General features: G+C 39.2%; 1 protein-coding gene across 1 annotated transcript in view; it reads right to left on the bottom strand.

The window, feature by feature from the left end:
- Nucleotides 1–19,312, bottom strand: part of DSCAM (DS cell adhesion molecule) — a 450,058-nt gene that overhangs the window by 147,750 nt on the left and 282,996 nt on the right. The window contains exon 9 of the mRNA XM_071752599.1: nt 8,388–8,666. Coding sequence (XP_071608700.1) covers nt 8,388–8,666 — 279 coding nt within the window. The remainder of the gene's footprint in view (nt 1–8,387; nt 8,667–19,312) is intronic.

Here is a 19,312-nt window from a genome sequence, read left to right as displayed (position 1 = left end):
TGTTACAGTGAACCAGTAAGATTTAGAAAAAGAGTTAAAGTATGTAGTATAAATAAACTTGAAAAAATAAAAGATTTTAATACTAACCAAGTAACTTCAAATTAAAATGAGAGTGTTTGAACCATAACTTCTGATAGGACTTTCCTTTCCAAATGGCCACAGAAAGGTTCAATGCTTGCACTAAGTTGAAGAGGAAAACTTTTACTGGAATAGATTCATATATGTTGACAGATACATATGAGACATCCTAAGGAAGCATAAAACCCCTGCAATGAGTCTTACACAAATAAGCAAGCATGTATATACTTATACATATACTTATACATATAATATACACATATTATCTCAAGGAAAAGCTCTACATGTTCAAAATACAGATACACAGAAGAAAAAAACTTGTGACAATGCAAGACCTACAGTTTACCATGAAGGCCCAATAGTGAATGTCAATGTGTCAATAAAACCTGCAGATTTGACAGAAGTTTGAAAGAAAAGCTGAAAACTCTGACGAATGGTGAGAAAGCCACAAACATTGTGGAAAATTAAAGGTGTGTAGTGGTAATATTAAAATCAGTAAAAGATTAGCATTGACCTGTTCTTTAATTAGAGCACAAAGAAGAAAGTACCAGACAAAAAAAAAGAAATTATTTGTGCCCTTATCCCAGAGGTTATTCTTTTTGTCATTTCTTACAGTGCTGCAGAGAAAATGATCCCTTCTGAAAGCCACACCTCATGACTCTGACCCTGCCCATCTTTCCTTGGCTCAAGTCAGTGCCTCTTCTGGTGGCATCCCAAACACTGTGCCCTCTGGCCAATTTGTGATTACTTCCACAATACCCAAGCAATTTGGGCTCCCTATTAATTTTCTTTGTGTTATTAGGGCAGTCCACTTACTCCAGGTAGCACCAGTGGCATGATGGGTGGGTGGTACCTTCCCCTTGTACATCCAGGACAGAACTGGTAGTTGTGGTATCAGGAGGAGCTGTGCCTCAGCGTCAATGACTTCTGAAGCAGCTTTAATTCCTTCACAGGCAGCCAATACCTCCCTTTCTGTGGAAATGTAATTGGCCTCTGAGCCTCTATAACCCTGTACCCAGAATCCTGGGGGATGCCCCTAAGTCTCTGTTGGTGTTTTCTGCCAGAGGCGCCAGGTAAGACCATCATGTCTTGCTGCACTGTAGAGTACATTCATTATCTCTGGTCCTGTTTGGACAGGTCCCAAGGCCATAACATGTATGATATCTCCTTTTGTATTTTGCATCCTCCAAAAACCTACAACACCCAAGAAGGCCCGTGTCTCCTTTTTAGTGGTAGGTGGAGATATGGCAGTTATCTTATTCACCACACCCATAGGGATGTGGGGTCGTCCACTTAATTCCCAGGAACCGTATCTCTTTGTATCTCTTTATCTTTACTTCTCTTAATGGCAGTCCCGGCTTCCAACAAAAGGTCAATAATCTTTTTCCCTTTTTCAAATACTTCATCTGCTGTGTTTCCCCATACAATGATATCACTGACATATGTTTTGGAGCCCCATCCTTGTCCAGTGCAGTTTGAATCAGTCCACGGCAGATAGTTAGACTGTGCTTCCACCTCTGGGGCAGTCACTTCCAAGTATACTGGATTCCCCTCCAGGTGAAAGCAAATTGTGGTCTGTACTCTGACACTAAGGGAATGGAGAAAAATGCATTAGCAATATCAACTGCAGCATATCATGTTGCTGTCTTGGACTTCAGCTTGTACTGGAGTTCCAACCTGTCAGGCAGTGCAGCACTCAGTGATGGTGTTACTGCATTCGAGCCACGATAGTCCACAGTTAATCTCCATTGCCCATGAGACTTTTTCACTGGCCATATTGGACTGTCGAAGGGTGAGTGAATTTTGCTGATGATTCCTGGGACCTCTAATTGGCAAATCAGGTGCTGTATGGGAAGCAGGGAGTCTCCGTTGGTTCAGTACTGCCAGAGATGGACTCCAATTGATGCTGTTGGCACCTTTTGTTCCTCCACCTTCATCAGTCCCACATAGAATGGTCTATCTTCCCTACGTCTTCTGTGACACAGGGCTGAGTTTGTTTTTTTCACTTTTTGTCCACAGGAGCAAGCTGGGTAGTTATGAGAGGAGAGATGGCAGAAGTGCTTGTTATAAGGTGTGATACAACAGCAACCCATACTGGCAGAGGCAGAGGGATGGCAGAAGTGCTGGTTGCCAGGTTTGATATAACAGTGACTCGTGCTGGTGTGGGTGGAGGGATACCAGGAAAGGCTGCTGTAAAAGTTTGAGTGGTGATTGTGCTTTTACCCATGCACCTATGCCTGCTGATAATAAACAAGCCCTGCAACACAGTAAGCAGAAGTAGCATACAGAAACAGGGACAACTATTTCCAGAAGCTCCAAACATCTTGATTGATGGGATCAACTTGGTATGAAAAGATCAAAGATATTGGCCAAAGTAACCAGGCAGAGCTACTACCCAGATTATTGCAGAGTAGACCAGTGGCATTAGACATGACATAAAACTAATGCCCTTTGCACACCACCACAAACAAGAAACCAACCCATACTAAAGAGGTTCAAATAATAAGATATCACACATGGCAAGTTGGGAAACAGTGTTGAGAAACTGTGATTTCCAAGGAAAGAGTATAGAGTATTGCTGAATATGTTGATAACTCTTTAAAATTCCAGCCCTGCAGAGGAAAATGAAATATAGACATATTGAAGTATAGGCCTATGAAGTTATTTGTGCCACCAATAAATCTGTCATCGTTTGGACAGCGGCTGGGCATTGATAGATGCTGGTATTCCCACTTCCCTCACAGAGGGAAGAAGGGAGAGAGACTTTAAAGTTGAAAAATCTTGAGTAGGTAGAAGGTGTCTTGTCTTAGTAGATGCTGTCCTTTGGCAAGGAAATGAAGAAAAGCAGTGGTAGCAGGAACCAGGTAGCAGCAGGAAGACACTAACCCAACTATCACACCAGCCAAAAAATCCTCCCCAAGGGGCTCTCTTGGGAGCCATTTTATACTTAGGACCGTGGGAAAGAATACTGTGATTGGTTCGTTTAGGTCACATGACCTATCCTCTCCTCCAATAGGCTCAGCTGCTCCTCATTACAGCTGCAACATCAAGAGGATTGAAGTTGCTGGTGGTGTCCTAGGCAGGGCCTTTCTATCCTGGTCCTCTCAAACCAGGACAATAGGCAAGCATCAAACTTGAAGTCCCAGCAACAGTAGCCGTAGGCAATCACCAACCCTGTTCTAATTATCTGCTCACAGAAGACATTTGATTCAGTAGCTTTTTTCTCACTGTTCTGGTTTCATTTTGTCACCAAACACAAAAGGATTCCCAAGTACTTATTTTCCAAAGCAGGTGAAAAGTACAATTAGTTGCACAGATAGGTTTGATTTTATACAGCTCAGCATGGTGGCATCAGCTTGTTTCATCTTTGTAACTCTAAGTAAATTTGTATTCACAGCTCCTGAAAAATCAATTGCAAGCTGCTTATCCATAAAGAGGGTAGACAAAAAAACCCAAAAAATCCAAAACGTAAAACCACCTCAGTTGTATCAGTCTCACAGATGAGTGGTTACAAATGATGCCTCCTCTAACACTGAAAAGTGCAGTGTCTTAAAATCTCACAAGACACAATTTTAGTACTTTCTTCATTTTATTTCCCTTCTTTTTGGGAAAAAAAAAAGTATTCATTCTTCATTTGCTATAGATGACAAAGGCAAGAAGTGTTATTTTTTCAGGAAATTATTCTATTAAATGGGTAGACATGTGCAGAAATTTCTGGAAAAGTTAAGTAATACTATGGAACCTCAACATGAGGAGAAACTTCTTTTTCTGAGCACTGGAACAGGCTTCCCAGAGAGTTTGTGGAGTTGCTTTCTCTGGAGACTTTCAAAACTCTCTGGAGACTTTCAGGGTGATCCTGCTTTGGCAGAGGGGTTGGACTAGATGATCTCTAGAGTTCTCTTTCAAACCCTAACATTCTATGATTCTATGACTCTATGATAAAGGCAACCAGCTTTTAAAATACTGTTCATGTGAGTTACCTGTTTAAAAAAAAAAAAAAAAAAAAAGACAAATAGTCTAATCCTTTTCAGCATATATAAAGAAAAATGGATGGACGTCAACTGTAAATGTTCTTTGAGCATTTCTAGGGAAATACATCCTTCCTCATCTTTAATGAACTACCATAGACATTCTCAGTGTGTTTTGGCTTTGATGCTGACAAACTCTGAACAGGGCTTTTCATCATATCAATTTCACTTTGGTTTTGATGTATATTTGTAAAATATATTTTTTTGCTCATATATTCATGTTATTCTCATTTTTAATCATTACTTTTAATACAGAATGATACCAAAACAATAACTATGGAAATTAAATTTTACTGAATAAGCTCCAGAACTAGGTGTATGAATCACATGTTTTCCTTTTTCTCCTTCATAAACAAAGCATGTTTCAAAATTACTTTGCAAAAACTATCCACACACCCATTAACAGAAACTCTGTATTCAGTAAAACTTCAACCTTCCTTTTGTATTAGTTATTAAAATTGCAACTGATGCTCTGGTTTAGAAGTCATGAGCCCTTGACACTTAAGATCACCAACAGAAATCCAGAAAGATCCTATGGCAAAACAAAATTACTCATTCAATGACCTTGCAATTGTTTCTGTAGAAATTTTGTCTAATTTTCTGATAGAAGTGATTAAAAAATAAACAGAGGAGACCTTTACATTTTTCCTCCTTATTGGTAGTTTACATCTTTATTTTATTTCACGTGAATATTTTTTTCAGAGCTATGTGCTACTATATTTTCAAAGAGAATGTAGTTAGCTACCCGATCTAGATTTTCATACTTAGCTTTAGATTATAAAGCTACATTCACTTTTTCATTATCTTTTAGGAATTCAATAGCCCTTAAAAAAAATTTGCTTAGTAAGGGTTTAACCAAGTTAATTAGTCTGATATGCTTGATTGAGTAAGGTTCCTGGAGAAAAGAAAGCATTTAGTGCTCCTCTCTAGTTATACAGGTGTGAAACAGTCTGAAATATCTCACTAATACAACTGAGCAGCTCTACTTTTATTCTCACCCTTGCTTCAGCAGCAATGCCTCTTGAGCCCAGGAGGGAGGGCATTTAAAATTGCTTCAACAGTGAGTTTCTGTTATTCTCTCTCATTTAATGCAGCCCACAGATCTGTGACGAGAGATGAGCTGTTGAATTGTTTAGTGTAAGAGCAGTAAGTTGACAGATGCAAACAATTTCATCACTGAACTCAAAGGACCTTTAAAAGGTGTTTTCAGTCAAAACTATGACTAGCAGTCTCAGGCTCTCACAAAGGGTAAGTAAGGGATGAGAGAAATCAGAATAGGATGTCAAAGATAACATGAATTCATAGGGCCATTTTAAGGAAGGAAAAATGGTTTTATTGTCTCCTTGTGTGAAACAATCCTGATAAGATGATAAAATACGAGTTCTACCCTAAGAAGATACTGCTTACCCATGTCACTGCTTGCAGTGAAGAACTTTACCATCCACTAACTAAAAGGCACGAGCTACAAACTCAATTTATGAGTGCACACTAATATTCCCTGATTGAATTTTGCTTTATGTAAATTCAAGAATCCCTTCTGACTGTGCTTCATGCCAGTGACCAGTGGCAAACACACATACTCCTGCCTGGATTTCAAGTCTATGCAAGTGCTTCCAGCTCCCAAGTACAGCACTGAGTACATCACACCAGAGATCAATTGTAAAGGCTCTCAACATGATCTTCCCTGATGGGCTACTGGAGTGAGTTAAGAAATAATCTATGACATTGGCCCTGAATGCAATATTTCATTTTTACATGGAATATTTGTACTTCACACATTTAGATCATACTGTCAAAATGATGGAAATAATTTAATCAGCCAAAGCAAGCAGTGATGTATTAATGAATGAGATCATCAAACACTGTACTTTAGCAAAGATGAAGAGTTATTAAATTTGGTCATTGGACCTAAGGGGTCGATTTAGCTGGTTTAGTGAAACCATTTGCTATGCAGCTCAAGGAAAAAAAAATGTACTTTTGCCAAATGAGACAGTGCAGAGCAGTTTGTGTTGATCAGTTTTGTCTAAAGAGAATCTTAAATAGGAAGTGAAACATTCAAGAGTAATCTTCAAAGCTGCAAGATAAAGAGGAGCAAAGAAAGTAAATGAATTTTGATACCACCTGCGACCATAAAACGTCTCCCACTTCTTTTCTATCACAAGCTGCATTTCCTGCAAGACACCAGCATCAGTACCAAACATCAGAAAGCAGGCACTCTCTTCCTGTATGGAAGATTCAAGGCTCAAGGCCTCCTCATTGGCTTCCTAACTATCTAATGATATTTGCAATGGTAAGTGAAAAATGAAAACACATTTACACTTGCTGTATTATGTTAATTCCAAGGGGCTTATTTCAACTTCAACTTATATGTTCTCTAACAGGAATTTTTAAATCATAATTTATGCACCCATTACTATATTTGAATTCTCTTTTCTGTTAGTACCTGAAAAAAATTGGAACTTTTAATACATTTATGAGGTTTTACTTTTTGTTTACCAATTAAAATCGTTTTCACTGTTTTTTATTTAATAATTACTTCATTCCCAATTAGGAAACCCAACAGAAATTAATAACACATGATAAAGTATATGTAGATTTTTAATCACTCTTTAGAAGACAGCCCTAACGAGCAGAGCTTTTAATTAATTCCCCCTGATTTTATCAGTGGTTCATGGAAAAGATATTTTCCTAATTTCTACTGATGGCTTTCATGACAGGGTCCTATTTTTTCCTTTTTCTTAATAGCGTGGCTAAGAAACCAAGAGTGAGACAAAGAAATAAATATTCAAAATAATAATGCATTCTTAGATTTTTTTAGAAACCCTTTTAGCTTGCAAATTTTTGATGAAAAAAATCTAAAGATGTAAACCCTAGAATTTTTGTATGGATTCTGCAGAAGTTTGTATACACCCTAGTATTTCTAATGTAGCAACAAGCAGTTTGCCTGTGTTTTGGCAGTCATTCTAGGAATGGAATAAATTCAGATTCTACTTCTAAGTCTACATATGTACTAGAAAAGGATATAGAAGCCCACTTACTTTGAAATCATGATAGTCTTAATCATTTTTAAGTCTATTTAAAAACAATTGGAATGACAGCATAGACAATGAATAAGAAAATTTGTGGGAACAGTCATATTTCCATTTACTTTCCTCTCCCATTCATTGTCCACTCTCATATTGAAATGCATATATGTTACATAAGTCAGATATTCCCCAGTACACATCCCATGACATTTAGGAAAGCTAACATTTAAGTCTAAAGCAAACTGCTGAGAAACCACCACACAATGGATTAGAACGATGAGGGATTTAAGCACCACTTCTTCTCACTTTGGAGAAAAATTGCTTAGTTCATTTAGAAAAGTACTATGTTTCAGTTATGTGGCATCTATGAACAACAAAATGAGGAAGGATCAGAAAGCTTGAAAAAAGAGACAGCTGGAAAGCAAGTCTTTAATTAAATGTGTATAGGTCAGGTTGGATGCAGATGAATAGTGACCAACAGTGACCCTCTGATGGCTGTCTGGCTTCTGACCCATATGGAATGAGACAGTTGAAGCAGTTCAGTATGAGGGAAAGAGGTCAGTCCAGGGTTTTGGAAGAAAAATCAAGTCAATCTTCATATTATATTTTCCCCTTCCCTTAGAGTGAAAATTATTATCCCAGATGCATATGCAACACTGATTAAGACATTACCATTTAAAGTGGCAGTGGGAGGAGAGGAGAGAGGTTTTAAAGGAGATTGCAGAGCACTAGATGGGCAGAGAGATGAGCAAGAGGGCAAGAATGAAGTAGCTCTCATAGTGTCATAAAAAGCTGCAGGCCTAGAACTCCAGAGTCCAGAGAAAAAGACCACCAACAGGGTAACAGGGGAGAATTTTTGCCCCCATGAAGTCAGCATCAATGCTTGCTTGTTTACTGACATGCTGCATAAGAGAATGATGTAAAGAAAAAAATGGAGACAAAGAGAGAAGAATTTGGTACCATTTCAAAGGATTGATCATAATGAATGGGCTTGTGCCTCACAAACTTTTCCAAGTAGTCAATGGTGTGGCTCTCCCATCCACCCTGTGCACTCCAGTGCTGTTGGCCAGTATTGAGACTTTTAAATAGAAGTCATGTTGGTTTCTGTGCTTCACTGCTCTGGGTGCTCTTTGTTATGAAGAGAGGGATTACCATATTTTCCTCTTTTTCATATTACCCATCAAACAGATGTCATTACAAAATACTGATGAATTCAGCTTAATTGGTGCCCTTCAAACTAATTACATCTACTTACCTCTGACAATTAATTGGCTTTGGTGCTCCACAGCTGCTGCATCATTTCTAGCTATACAGGTATAATTCCCATTGTGCATCAGGGAAAGATTAGAAATCCTTAAGGAGCTGGTGAAGTCGATGTTGTCAATTGTCACTCCGAGGCTGGCTGGGATTGGCCTGCCATCCTTCTGCCAGGTGATGGTGATGGGCAAATCCCCAGAGACCACCACACAGGGAATGAAGACCCTCTGCCCAATGGAGAACCGTGGGAACTCGAAAGGCTGAATAAAAGGTGGAACTGAAAAAAAAAAGAGGAAAGAGGAGCTATTGCAGTTACAGTGTTGTTGCTGAAAATAACACAGTGGAACAGATGTGCAGCTCTGAATATGTAAAATCAACACCTTCAACATCTATAGAACATGCTAAAAAAAAAATAGATATCACACCTTCTGCAAATGCTATTTTGACTGCCCTGTGCATGAGCCCAGACCCCAAGAGATGAAATCCCTGGCTTCTAGAGACATCAGGCACCACTGGCAGATTTCTGCAAGAGTACTGGGCTCTTCTTCAAGAAATAGCACTGCCACCTCATGCCTCACCAGGACTTTCAGATGCAGATTTCCTGGACAGCCCAGGAACAGCGCAGCAGCTGTCAGGATCTGGTGCAAAAGCCTTACTTAGGGTCACAGAATAAACCTAGAATAGGCTCATGCTTTGCCTCTGGGACATGATGGGGCCTGTACAAGCTGGTGTTCAGTTCCTGCTAAGTATATTTTGCCTGGCAAATCTTTTTGTCTCTCTTTTCTTTTTACTTATTATTCTGTAGCTGAACCAAGAAAATATGACAGAAATGCTGTTATTTTCTATCACAGAGAAGAATCCCACTTCTTAAAAAACAAGTGGTTTTCAGGTATTTTTAATAAAAACATAGGAAACAGTGGGTTGACTTCAATTGACAAAGCAGGAATTAATGGGTATGTCTTCCATTTTCCAGTTGCAATTGAACATTAATTAACAATTAAATACCTACTTAGACAAAGGTACTGAAATCATCCCCTCTTCTCAGAGGAGAACTCTAAGAGCCAGGGAATTGATAGGTTCCTATCAGTCACTCCTGAAGACTATAAAACCAACTTTGCAAGCAGTACTCAAACACTCATTTATCAAATGAGGAAGTTCCTAGAGATTCTGTATCTTAGATATAAAAATCCATTTTCCTATTCTTGCCTGACAGATTGCTTGTATACCCTCTGTAGTACATCTGAACATCTTTAACATGAAAGATTGAAAGAACCTTTACACTACTGTACATTAACTACCTTCAAAAGAAAATGGAGTTGGTGGCTTTACCTAATTGTATTTCTTTTGTCCTTTCTCCCTTTAGTAAATCTAAGGCTGTGTTTTTTCCAGAACTGAAGCGGGAAAGAAGCAGAAAAATTCTTCAAAGTGTTTGCAATGTATACCAGCCCATTGACTTTGCCAGCAGCATTTCTGCCACTGTCCTATTTCTGGGATAGAGGGATAGCTATTTGCAACCATTACTATAGTAGTTCAATGCATTTCTTTTGATCATTGCATACATTGGCTGCTCTTCCACCAGGACTAAGACAGTTTATCATTAAGGAAGAGACACAAAAACCCCCACGGGGTGAGAGCATGTTCAAGTTCTGATGTATATGCACATCACAGTGCACAAATCAGATATTGGGTCCACTGTTCCTGGCATAACCTTGGAGCCATTTGAGGAGAAGCTATGATGGTGCACACCTGCCACAAGGGGGTAACACCAAATGCAGGGTACCACACTTCATCCTACCAGATTTTCCCTGAATTCATCCCAGAGTGCCTCACTGTCTGTGGCTGTGAGGACTGCCACAGAAACCAATTTTTCCTGGCATATTGTAATTCCTTTTCCTGACAGCCATCTCTCAAACGCTGAAGCTTGTCCTGTTGTATTTTGAAAATTGGGTAGATCCAGCACACCGAAAAAAAAGATACTCTGTATAAATGACTGTGTTTATTGGAACTCTGAGGACTGGATATTAACTGGTTTGTCACTTGGGGACCTAGTGTCACAAAGTGAGGCAAAATGTCTGCCTGCCTTTTCTAATTGCCTTAGCACAGCGAACGCATTCACATGAGATATTGCAGATTCTTTGTACATCAGCAGAAAAAGGCCAGATTTTTCTTATCATTTATTGACAAGCAGTTTATGATATAAGTGGGAATGAGAAATTTTTAGCATAAGATTTTCAAAAGGTTTTGACATAACCTTTTCCCTTGATGAGTGCAAATATCTGCTAAATGCCAAGTGCCCTCTTGCTATGTTGGCTAGCATATTTCTATTCAAACCTCTATCTCAGTCTCAGGCATCATGATTGAAACATATGCTAAAATTCAAAATGGGTAATAAATTGCTTCTGTTTTGTTGGGTTGTTTTTTTGCTTTTTTTTTTTTTTTTTGAGGGGGTGTGGTGAATGTGTAACAAAGTTGAAGCAATCTTTCGCAGAAAAAAATTATATCAGAAGTCAGACAGCCTCTTGCTTACAAAATACTATGTTAGTCTTCACTCTCCATCTCTCTGATGAAGAATGCAGAGAGCAAGATCATTAGGTCACACTGAAGTATTTTTCAGAAAATATTGAGTTGCAAATCTTCATTTACCAACTGTAAAATTTAAGTAGCAGCCTGCAGAGCATCCCAGAAGTTGGCTAAAATATTTATAGACAGCACATTTTCCCTCTATCCAGGTTTTTAAGATACAGAGGAAACCAATATTTCTGCTTCATAAAATATAATGTATATTCAACCTGCAGCAGCTTGCTGTCCTGACAAGGAGCTCATTTTAAAAACCACTGTGTAATTTAAAATCAGTACTCAAAAAAACTTAAATAGTCTAGCAATAACTTACAATAAAGTACTGCAGAAGGTTTTTCAGCTGCAGTATTTACCAGCTTGGGCTGAAAAAGGAAGTTCCTGGTGACCTAACATAGCAGATAAATTTTATTTCTGCTAGTTTAAAGATGGAAACAATTACAAAAAGTCACTTATTAAAAAATAATAATTCAAATATGCAGTCAGGCAAATAATTTCTGAAATACAAAAGTTGACAAATATATATATAAATATCTATCTGCATCAATCTATGACTTAAAAAGTTGACCTATATCCCTGACAGAAAAAATATCAAGCTTGAATAATGGCATCTGGGTTACTTTTTTTGTAAACTAAAGCTATATCATTACCAAATAGCACTAAAAAACTGAGAGAGATGTACACTTGTTTAACTACAAGAGAAGTTATAGTAGGACTGATATATTTACAATGTGTTTAAAATATTTCAAGATGTATTGGAGTATTTTCCTTCCCTGTATGTAGCTTTGGTTTGACCACACTTCAGAGGCTGATTTGTTTCTTAAATTATGCTATTTTATGCATAAGATATTGAACATTAACTATATATATAGAGGGCTGTATGTGTATGTGTGCTTGTGTACAAGGAAGAGATGTTTCTTCCTCTACCCAAAATAAGCAAAAGAGTAAAAATCTCTGCTTCATGAAATGAAGCTCAGTGTCTTGGGAATGCTTTATTGATGAGTGCTTGAATTAAGTATCTATTTAAGAAGAAGAGCATGGGCCAGCCTCATTAGTGCTAATGCAGGAAGATTTAAATTATGTTTTTGTACCCCAGCAAGGTCTTCTGTACCTCTGGGAGACTGTTGTAAAGGAGGGCAAGGAGGGCTTCCATACTGCTCTCCATTAGCAGAGGAACATCCTTTAATTTCTTGCCCTGTGTTCCATGGGAGTTGTGTTGCAAAAAACTGCTGAGATGATTCAATAAAACAGAGTATGCTGCAGATAGCCTGGCTCTTGAAGCTGTGTTGTGAACTTGGTGTTTGTCTCCTGTGGCTCCGCATAGTAAAATGAATGTCAGCCTCTGCTGACATTCAGTAAAAGTTCTCTAATGGATTTTGTCCCAACAACACAGTTGCAGGAGCTGTGCCCACAATATAAAACGTCTTTGAAACTGAATACTCTCAAAACAGGTTCATCAGCTGATTACAAAATTACATTACCTCCTAAGGCAGTTTTGTGACCCTTGATTTCATGCACTGGAAAAGCAAAAGCCCAAACTCTATCTAGTCTTTGCTGAAGGCCTAGCCACAGTTTAGTAAGTTTTCTTAGTTATTGGTTGTTTCTCCTAAACTGCTGCATCCCTGATAGGTGATAGTCTGAGCAATTGCACGTGAAGCACAATTTTTCTCTGCTTCTTTGTTGTATGTATTGAGCCTTATCATCAGGACATGTCCTTCAGGTGTTAATAATATTTACTGAGCTGAGCCTCATACCCTGCTCCCTCATTGTGTGCTAATGTATCCTGTCTTGAAAGAGGGAATATTGGTACATTTTTTAGGCCTTTTGGGTATATGCAAAAAAAAAAAAATAATCCCTGTAAATGTCTCTGCTGTTGCACATTTCCCTCTATTAGTAGCTTAATTAACCAAAATTAACCAGTATTCAAATCTATTCAAAATCTTACCACAACAATCTGTGGAATTTTATCAGAACTGTCACTGAGTGTAGCAGAACAAATGGAGTTGTGCATATTTCCCAGGGGAGCTTAAGAGAGACTTTACCCATCGCCTTAGTCCCCACTCCCCTTTCCTGTAATGCAACATTGGTAGCTCAGTTTCCCTGATACTATTCTGAGAGCTCCTCCAAAATAGGAGAAGATGGAAAATAATGTGTAGAAATGAAGAGTGCTTTTATTTCATGTCTCATCCATCTACCAAATCACTTCCTTTCGGCCTTCTTTGTGAGGGGAAAAGTGCATGCCCTTATCATATTAAGCACCCTGCAAACCCAGGATGGTGGGAAGCTCAGTTCTCTGCCCAAGGGGATGTATTTTTTATTTATTTTTTTCAAAGAGAAAGCCTCTTTGATTTGAAGATAAGATAGCAGCTGCAAGAGAACATTAACACAACAAGCAGTTACCTTTATTGTTAAAGTGCTGCCTGATAAAACCCCCTCACTTTCATGCTAGGTGTTAAAAAGCACTTAGTTATTTTTACTATACTTTTGTAACACTGTCCAGAACTATTGCCTTTGCTTAGCCCCTCCAAGATTTAAACAGATCTTTTTCCTAAGGTAACACGGTGAAATGCTGAAACCAACTAAATCACTAGACACAAAAGTTTCAGATTTAAAAGAGAGAGAGAGGACTTCAACAGATCTCTGGCTCTGAATATCATTCCCCTCAGTTGTGTGACTTATTTCAAACTAGCTTCTATTTCACCTTTATCTCAGAACTGTATATAAACATTCATATTTATACTACCATTTTGTTTCCACAGGCTTGATGCTGTCTTTTTTTGCAGGTTATTATACACATTGACTTGAAATTAGGCCAGCATGCTCACTTTCCTTAAGTACTTACCATATGTAAGTAAGAACCATTAGTAGCTGAAACTAACTTGATGCAGTACTTAAAACTTTAAGAGCAATCTTAAAAAAGAAAAGAAAGTATTTCAAATAGAACTGACAGAATACATACAAAAAAGAGCAAGAACATGCCTTCTTCCAAAACCAAATTAAATAAAGCTTCAATGTAAGAGTGAGAAGGCATCTAGCTTTTAATAAACCCAAGCATAATATACAGATACACTTGAACTCCTCAGGTGAGGCTTTTTGTCTGATTTAATAAATTTTACACAATTCATAAACACATCTGTACACCAACTTAAATTGTATTTGAAAGATTAAAGAGTGTGCACAAAACCAGAGTGTTTTATTTTAGACTTAAGTGAAAACTTGTATATTTGCACACACTAGTTCCTCATCATGAAGGCTAGGATAGTAATGAAACAACTTGAACATACATTTTTGGGTAACCATTATCTGCAGTGTCAGAAGTGGAGTCACTAGGAGTACAGTATATAGGAAATGTACTGCTACAAAATAAGACACTTAACTGCAGCATCCACATGACATTTGTGAACTTTTAAAGAATCTAAGTCAGCTCTCTTTTAATTCAGTGCTAACCTTGAGTTGTTGTATGTTGAATGGCAAAAAACATACAAACACCTGTCAAATCTCACATATTGAACACCAGACTGTTTTAGTCTTATATTTAGGTACTTGGATGCTGGGGTTCTCACATGGGAGATAATCACTGTAGAAGTGTATGTTCCCTTAAATCAGACTGCTGTCACTGCTTGCTCCCCTTAACAAGTCCCCATGCCCATTGTGTGACCTAAGAATGACTGTTAAGTGGATTATTTCAGGATCTTTTGCATGAATGGACATTCACATCCATTTTTATGACATGGCTCTTGCACGATTTCTGCATATGACAACTCCAGTCACTTTGAGAAATCTGAATACTTCTCTCTGAAGAAGTTCCAAAAAGCTTGGAGAGATCAAAATAGATACAGAAGAGTGAAAGAAAGACAGAAAGTCATATAATGAAAGATGTATCTAAAGGACATCAGAGCCAATATTTTTTTTCTGACTCAAAATAATTGGCAAGGTTCAGTCAATAGGACAGGGAAGTAGTTATGTCTTAGACAAGACAGATTGCACAGACTGAAGCACAAAGGGATTAGCAAATTGTTTGATGATGGAATGCCCCATTGTCCCAAGAACCCTTCAAAAATTTCCTCTGATGGTTTTCCCCTTTTTTTCCTGCATATTTTTCACTATCTAAACCAGTCCCCCCTGAACTCATCTGCAATGCCAATCCACCAAGAACGCTTTCTATACTAGGAAAAGCTAGATACTTCCCAGGAAAGATGAGGAGAATCTATTCAAATAGTTGCAAGATGAAGCTATGTATTTAGAAATAGCCCCTCTAATTTTTGTTTGCTTTCTAAAAAAAAAATAAAACAAAACCAAAAAACAAGTGAACAAGAGGCTGGTACAATTCTTCTTAACAACCCCATGCAGCACTACAGGCTGGGGACAGAGTGGCTGAGAGCAGCCAGGCAGAGAGGGACCTGGGAGTCTGGATTGACAGGAAGCTGAACATGAGCCAGCAGTGTGCCCAGGTAGCCAAGAAGGCCAATGGCATCCTGGCCTGTATCAGGAACAGCGTGGCCAGCAGGTCCAGGGAAGTGATTCTGCCCCTGTACTCAGCGCTGGCGAGGCCACACCTCGAGTCCTGTGTCCAGTTCTGGGCCTCTCAGTTCAGGAAGGAGATTGAGGTCCTGGAGCAGGTCCAAAGGAGGGCAACCAGGCTGGTGAAGGGACTCCAGCACAGATCCTATGAGGAGAGGCTGAGGGAGCTGGGGCTGTTCAGCCTGGAGAAGAGGAGGCTCAGGGGAGACCCCATCACTCTCTACAACTCCCTGAAAGGAGGGTGTTGCTGGTGGGGGGGTCAGCAACCCCCCAGGCAACTCTCAGCAAGACAAGAGGGCACGGTCTCAAGTTGTGCCAGGGGAGGTTTAGGTTGGATATTAGAAAGAATTTCTTTATGGAGAGGGTGATCAGGCATTGGAATGGGCTGCCCAGGGAAGTGGTGGATTCTCCGTCCCTGGAGATATTTAAAAAGAGCCTGGATGTGGCACTCAGTGCCATGGGCTGGGAACTGCAGCGGGAGTGGATCAAGGGTTGGACTTGATGATCTCTGAGGTCCCTTCCAACCCAGCCAATTCTATGATTCTATGATTCTATGATTCTATGTGATGCACAACAGGTGAAGTGCTACCACTTTGGCATAAGGCAATGAGAAGCCTTCTAACTCAATGAACTATAGAAGCTCTACAAGACAAGAAACACACATTTTGAACACTGTACTTTTTATCTTAATGGTGCTGCACCCTTCCCTCTCAGGGGCTTCTTTTTCAATTAATTTCTGTTGGAGAAGTGTGAATAGCAGTAGGCTGTTTACATGAGAAGTGTGTCCCATGAGACTGATGAAAAGAAAATCATCACTTGCTACTGATGGCTTTTACTGTAGCTGAGAAAACTATAAATTCCAAAATAATGGAAAAAATGGCAATAATGACTCAATCCTGTTTCTAAAATGCTTTGAGATCTACTAAAATGCTGTAGAAGAGTTGCTGCTATTATTATTTTACCATATTGCCACTTGGCAGGTTGTGTTTCAATAGAAATATGAAATTTATAGATGGGGTTTGCCAACACTTTTCTTCATAGGACTATTCTTCATTTGCTTACAGTTTGACTTGTATTTGGATATAATTTTTTCAGGCCAGGTGTCTGCCTCAAGCTGAGTCATTGCAGCTGGAAAGTTTCAGCTGCAACTGTTTCGCTGTTTCCAAGAGTATGGCAGGAGGGGGAAAAATAGGGATAGAGTATATATTGATACTACCATAAAAGCAACACAGAAAGACATTTTCATATTCTGAGAAGTACCACCTGCCCCATGGTTAGCAGTTTGGATTTCAAGTTCAGAAGATGATGGCACTAGCACCAGATATTCTTGCAGTTTCTATTGAAAAGTCATCACAAGGATGTCCAAATTTTGCAGTCTGAGCAAAAGCAAGTATCTAAATAGACAAAACTCCCATAATTAACACATCCTCAGAAGACATTTTCTAGTGACTAACAGCTGAGAGCTCTAAGGGTTTGAGCAGCACTGAGCACATCTTAGCACGCACTACCTTTGGTGGCTGAGTCACTTTCAGCCAAATGGGGCAGGTTAAATCTCATGAGATGTCAGAAATAAAAAGCAGAAAGATTTAGAATCATAGAATTGTTTTAGCTGGAGAAGACCTTTAAGATCATCAAGTCCAACCATTAAAGTAGGATACTTCCTAGTCCACCACTGAACCATTTTTCTCTCAAATGCTCATGCAGGTGTCCACACTGGGCCCAGAAAGCACAAAACCAATGCTTTTCTATGCAGAGAGAAAGAAAAGACATGTGGGGACCAAGGGACAAGAGTGGGGATCCAGCCTACATTGCTGGCAATGTAGATAGTAGCAGCAAGTGCTGGAGTAGAAGCTCAGAGAATTACACAATTTAACAAAGGGGATTCCAGAACTGGATTAAGAGGCAACGTGGACAAGTCAGAAGTTGGGAGCAGGCTTGCAGTGGGATTGTAGTGGTGAGGAGGGTTGGTAAAGTGGACACTGTCTGGGGATTCAAGACTGGGAAGCAATGGGATGAGGTACCTCTGACAGTGGATGAAAACTCACATAAAGGGGAGGCAGAGTGAAACCCTGTGGAGATGAAGAAAGGGAAGATGGGCATAAAGAGAGGACTGTAACTGGAGGCTGAGGAAGGTTGCGAACTCTGAAAGGGAAGGCTAGTTTTGAGTCATGTGGTCAAAGCACTGAGGAAATGAGGATGGAGATGGGAAACACATAGAGGACAAACTGGTTTTGGAACCCAAAGCAGAAGAACCAGGATTTGGATGAGATGGAGAAGACTAAGGAGGATAGGTTATACTTAGACGAATGAACACACAACCCTACACCTTCTACAAAATATTTTTCACCTTACTATGTCTCACTTCTATAATCCTCTGCCATCAGCAGCTGTGTATGAACACCACTGGCAAACCACTAGAGCTGGGCCAAATGGAGAGTAAGAAACAGTGCTGCTAAGAGCAATTATGTTCTTGGCGCAGACCTGTGCAGTATACTTAGCAAGGCTAATCTCAATGATTACTTCTGTGGATGCCAGTAACTACTGTTCCCACTTTGCAGGAGGGGGAAGAGAGGGAACTCAGCTTACTTCACAAAAAAGCTAAATATAAAATTGCATTTAACACAGGCCAAAGCAAAACATCTTGAAAGAGTGATGTAACACTTGCAAAGGCAAGTGGTCAACAAGTAAAATACATAAATTAAGTATAGTTGTATTCTTACCACACCCCTGTGTTAGCTATGCTTCACAAAGCGGGTGGTTTTCATGGCTTTTTGTCAGAACTGGTCAATTAATTTGTTTAAATATAAAAAAATAATGTTGAGATGGCTTGATTTCCAAAACGCTCTATTAGGACTCAGGAATAGTTCCAACAAAGCTTTGTCTGCCAAGCAGAAGCCTGCATATTTTCCTGCCAGTTTATTCACTCAAGTCCCAGCATCCAGCTTATAGCTTCCAAGATCCATATTTTTGGGACAGTTAAGGGATGGTGGGTGGGGGTGATGTGCCACATCTCCATGGAAAAGTTATTTGGAATCTGCAGATCTCTGGGATAGGTGGCTAGGCAGACCAGGACATCATTTATTTCATGTGCTGTCCACTCGGTTCTTCTGACCAGCAACTGAAAAAAAAGTAGCTTTCCTGAGGTCAAATAGCACACAAGTGCCCAGGTCCAAACTTTTGCCTTTCTGACAGCCTGCCAGGTGAGAGCCTGCACAGCAAGGTGGAATAAGCCCCACTCTTAGTTTCTCTGGCAGTCAGGATTTAATTTTGAAGAACTTGTCAAGAAACTTTCTGTTCTGCTATCTGAGATCTTAGTAATTTCCAATGAATGTCCTCATTGCTTTCATTTGGATGTTTGCAAATCCCCAAATAATCTACAGAATGGGCAGCCCTCTTGCATTTAATTATATGCTTATGCTATTGCATATCTTTATTTGAACACTTCTTTTATCAAGACAGAACAAGGGGATTTTTCAAGAACTGGGGAGTTTGGAGAGTGGACAGTAAATGTGGCAGAGGACTGCAGACAAGTAAGGTGAGTTGTATGCATAATGCAGATAAATACTGCCCTGTAGAGCCAAATTCTGTATTAAATTTTGCCACAGTTCTCTCAGATAATGCTGATTAAATGACTTAAATCTGTCTTTCCCAGGAGGTTACTAAGATGGGTAATGTGACTGATCTGAAGAAGGAAAAAGCTCTTAGAAGCAATGTCATTTCAATGGAAGCAGATCTTTGAACATATACATGCTATATAACAGCATACAAACTAAAAAAATCAAGCTGCAGGCTTCTGAAATTGAACATACCAAAATTTGAGGGTGCTTT

The sequence above is a fragment of the Heliangelus exortis genome, chromosome 1 (genome assembly GCF_036169615.1).
Source record: "Heliangelus exortis chromosome 1, bHelExo1.hap1, whole genome shotgun sequence".
In the NCBI taxonomy this organism is placed as follows: domain Eukaryota; kingdom Metazoa; phylum Chordata; class Aves; order Apodiformes; family Trochilidae; genus Heliangelus; species Heliangelus exortis.
Note: the sequence above shows the minus strand (reverse complement) of the source record. Positions and strands in the feature narration are given on the sequence as shown.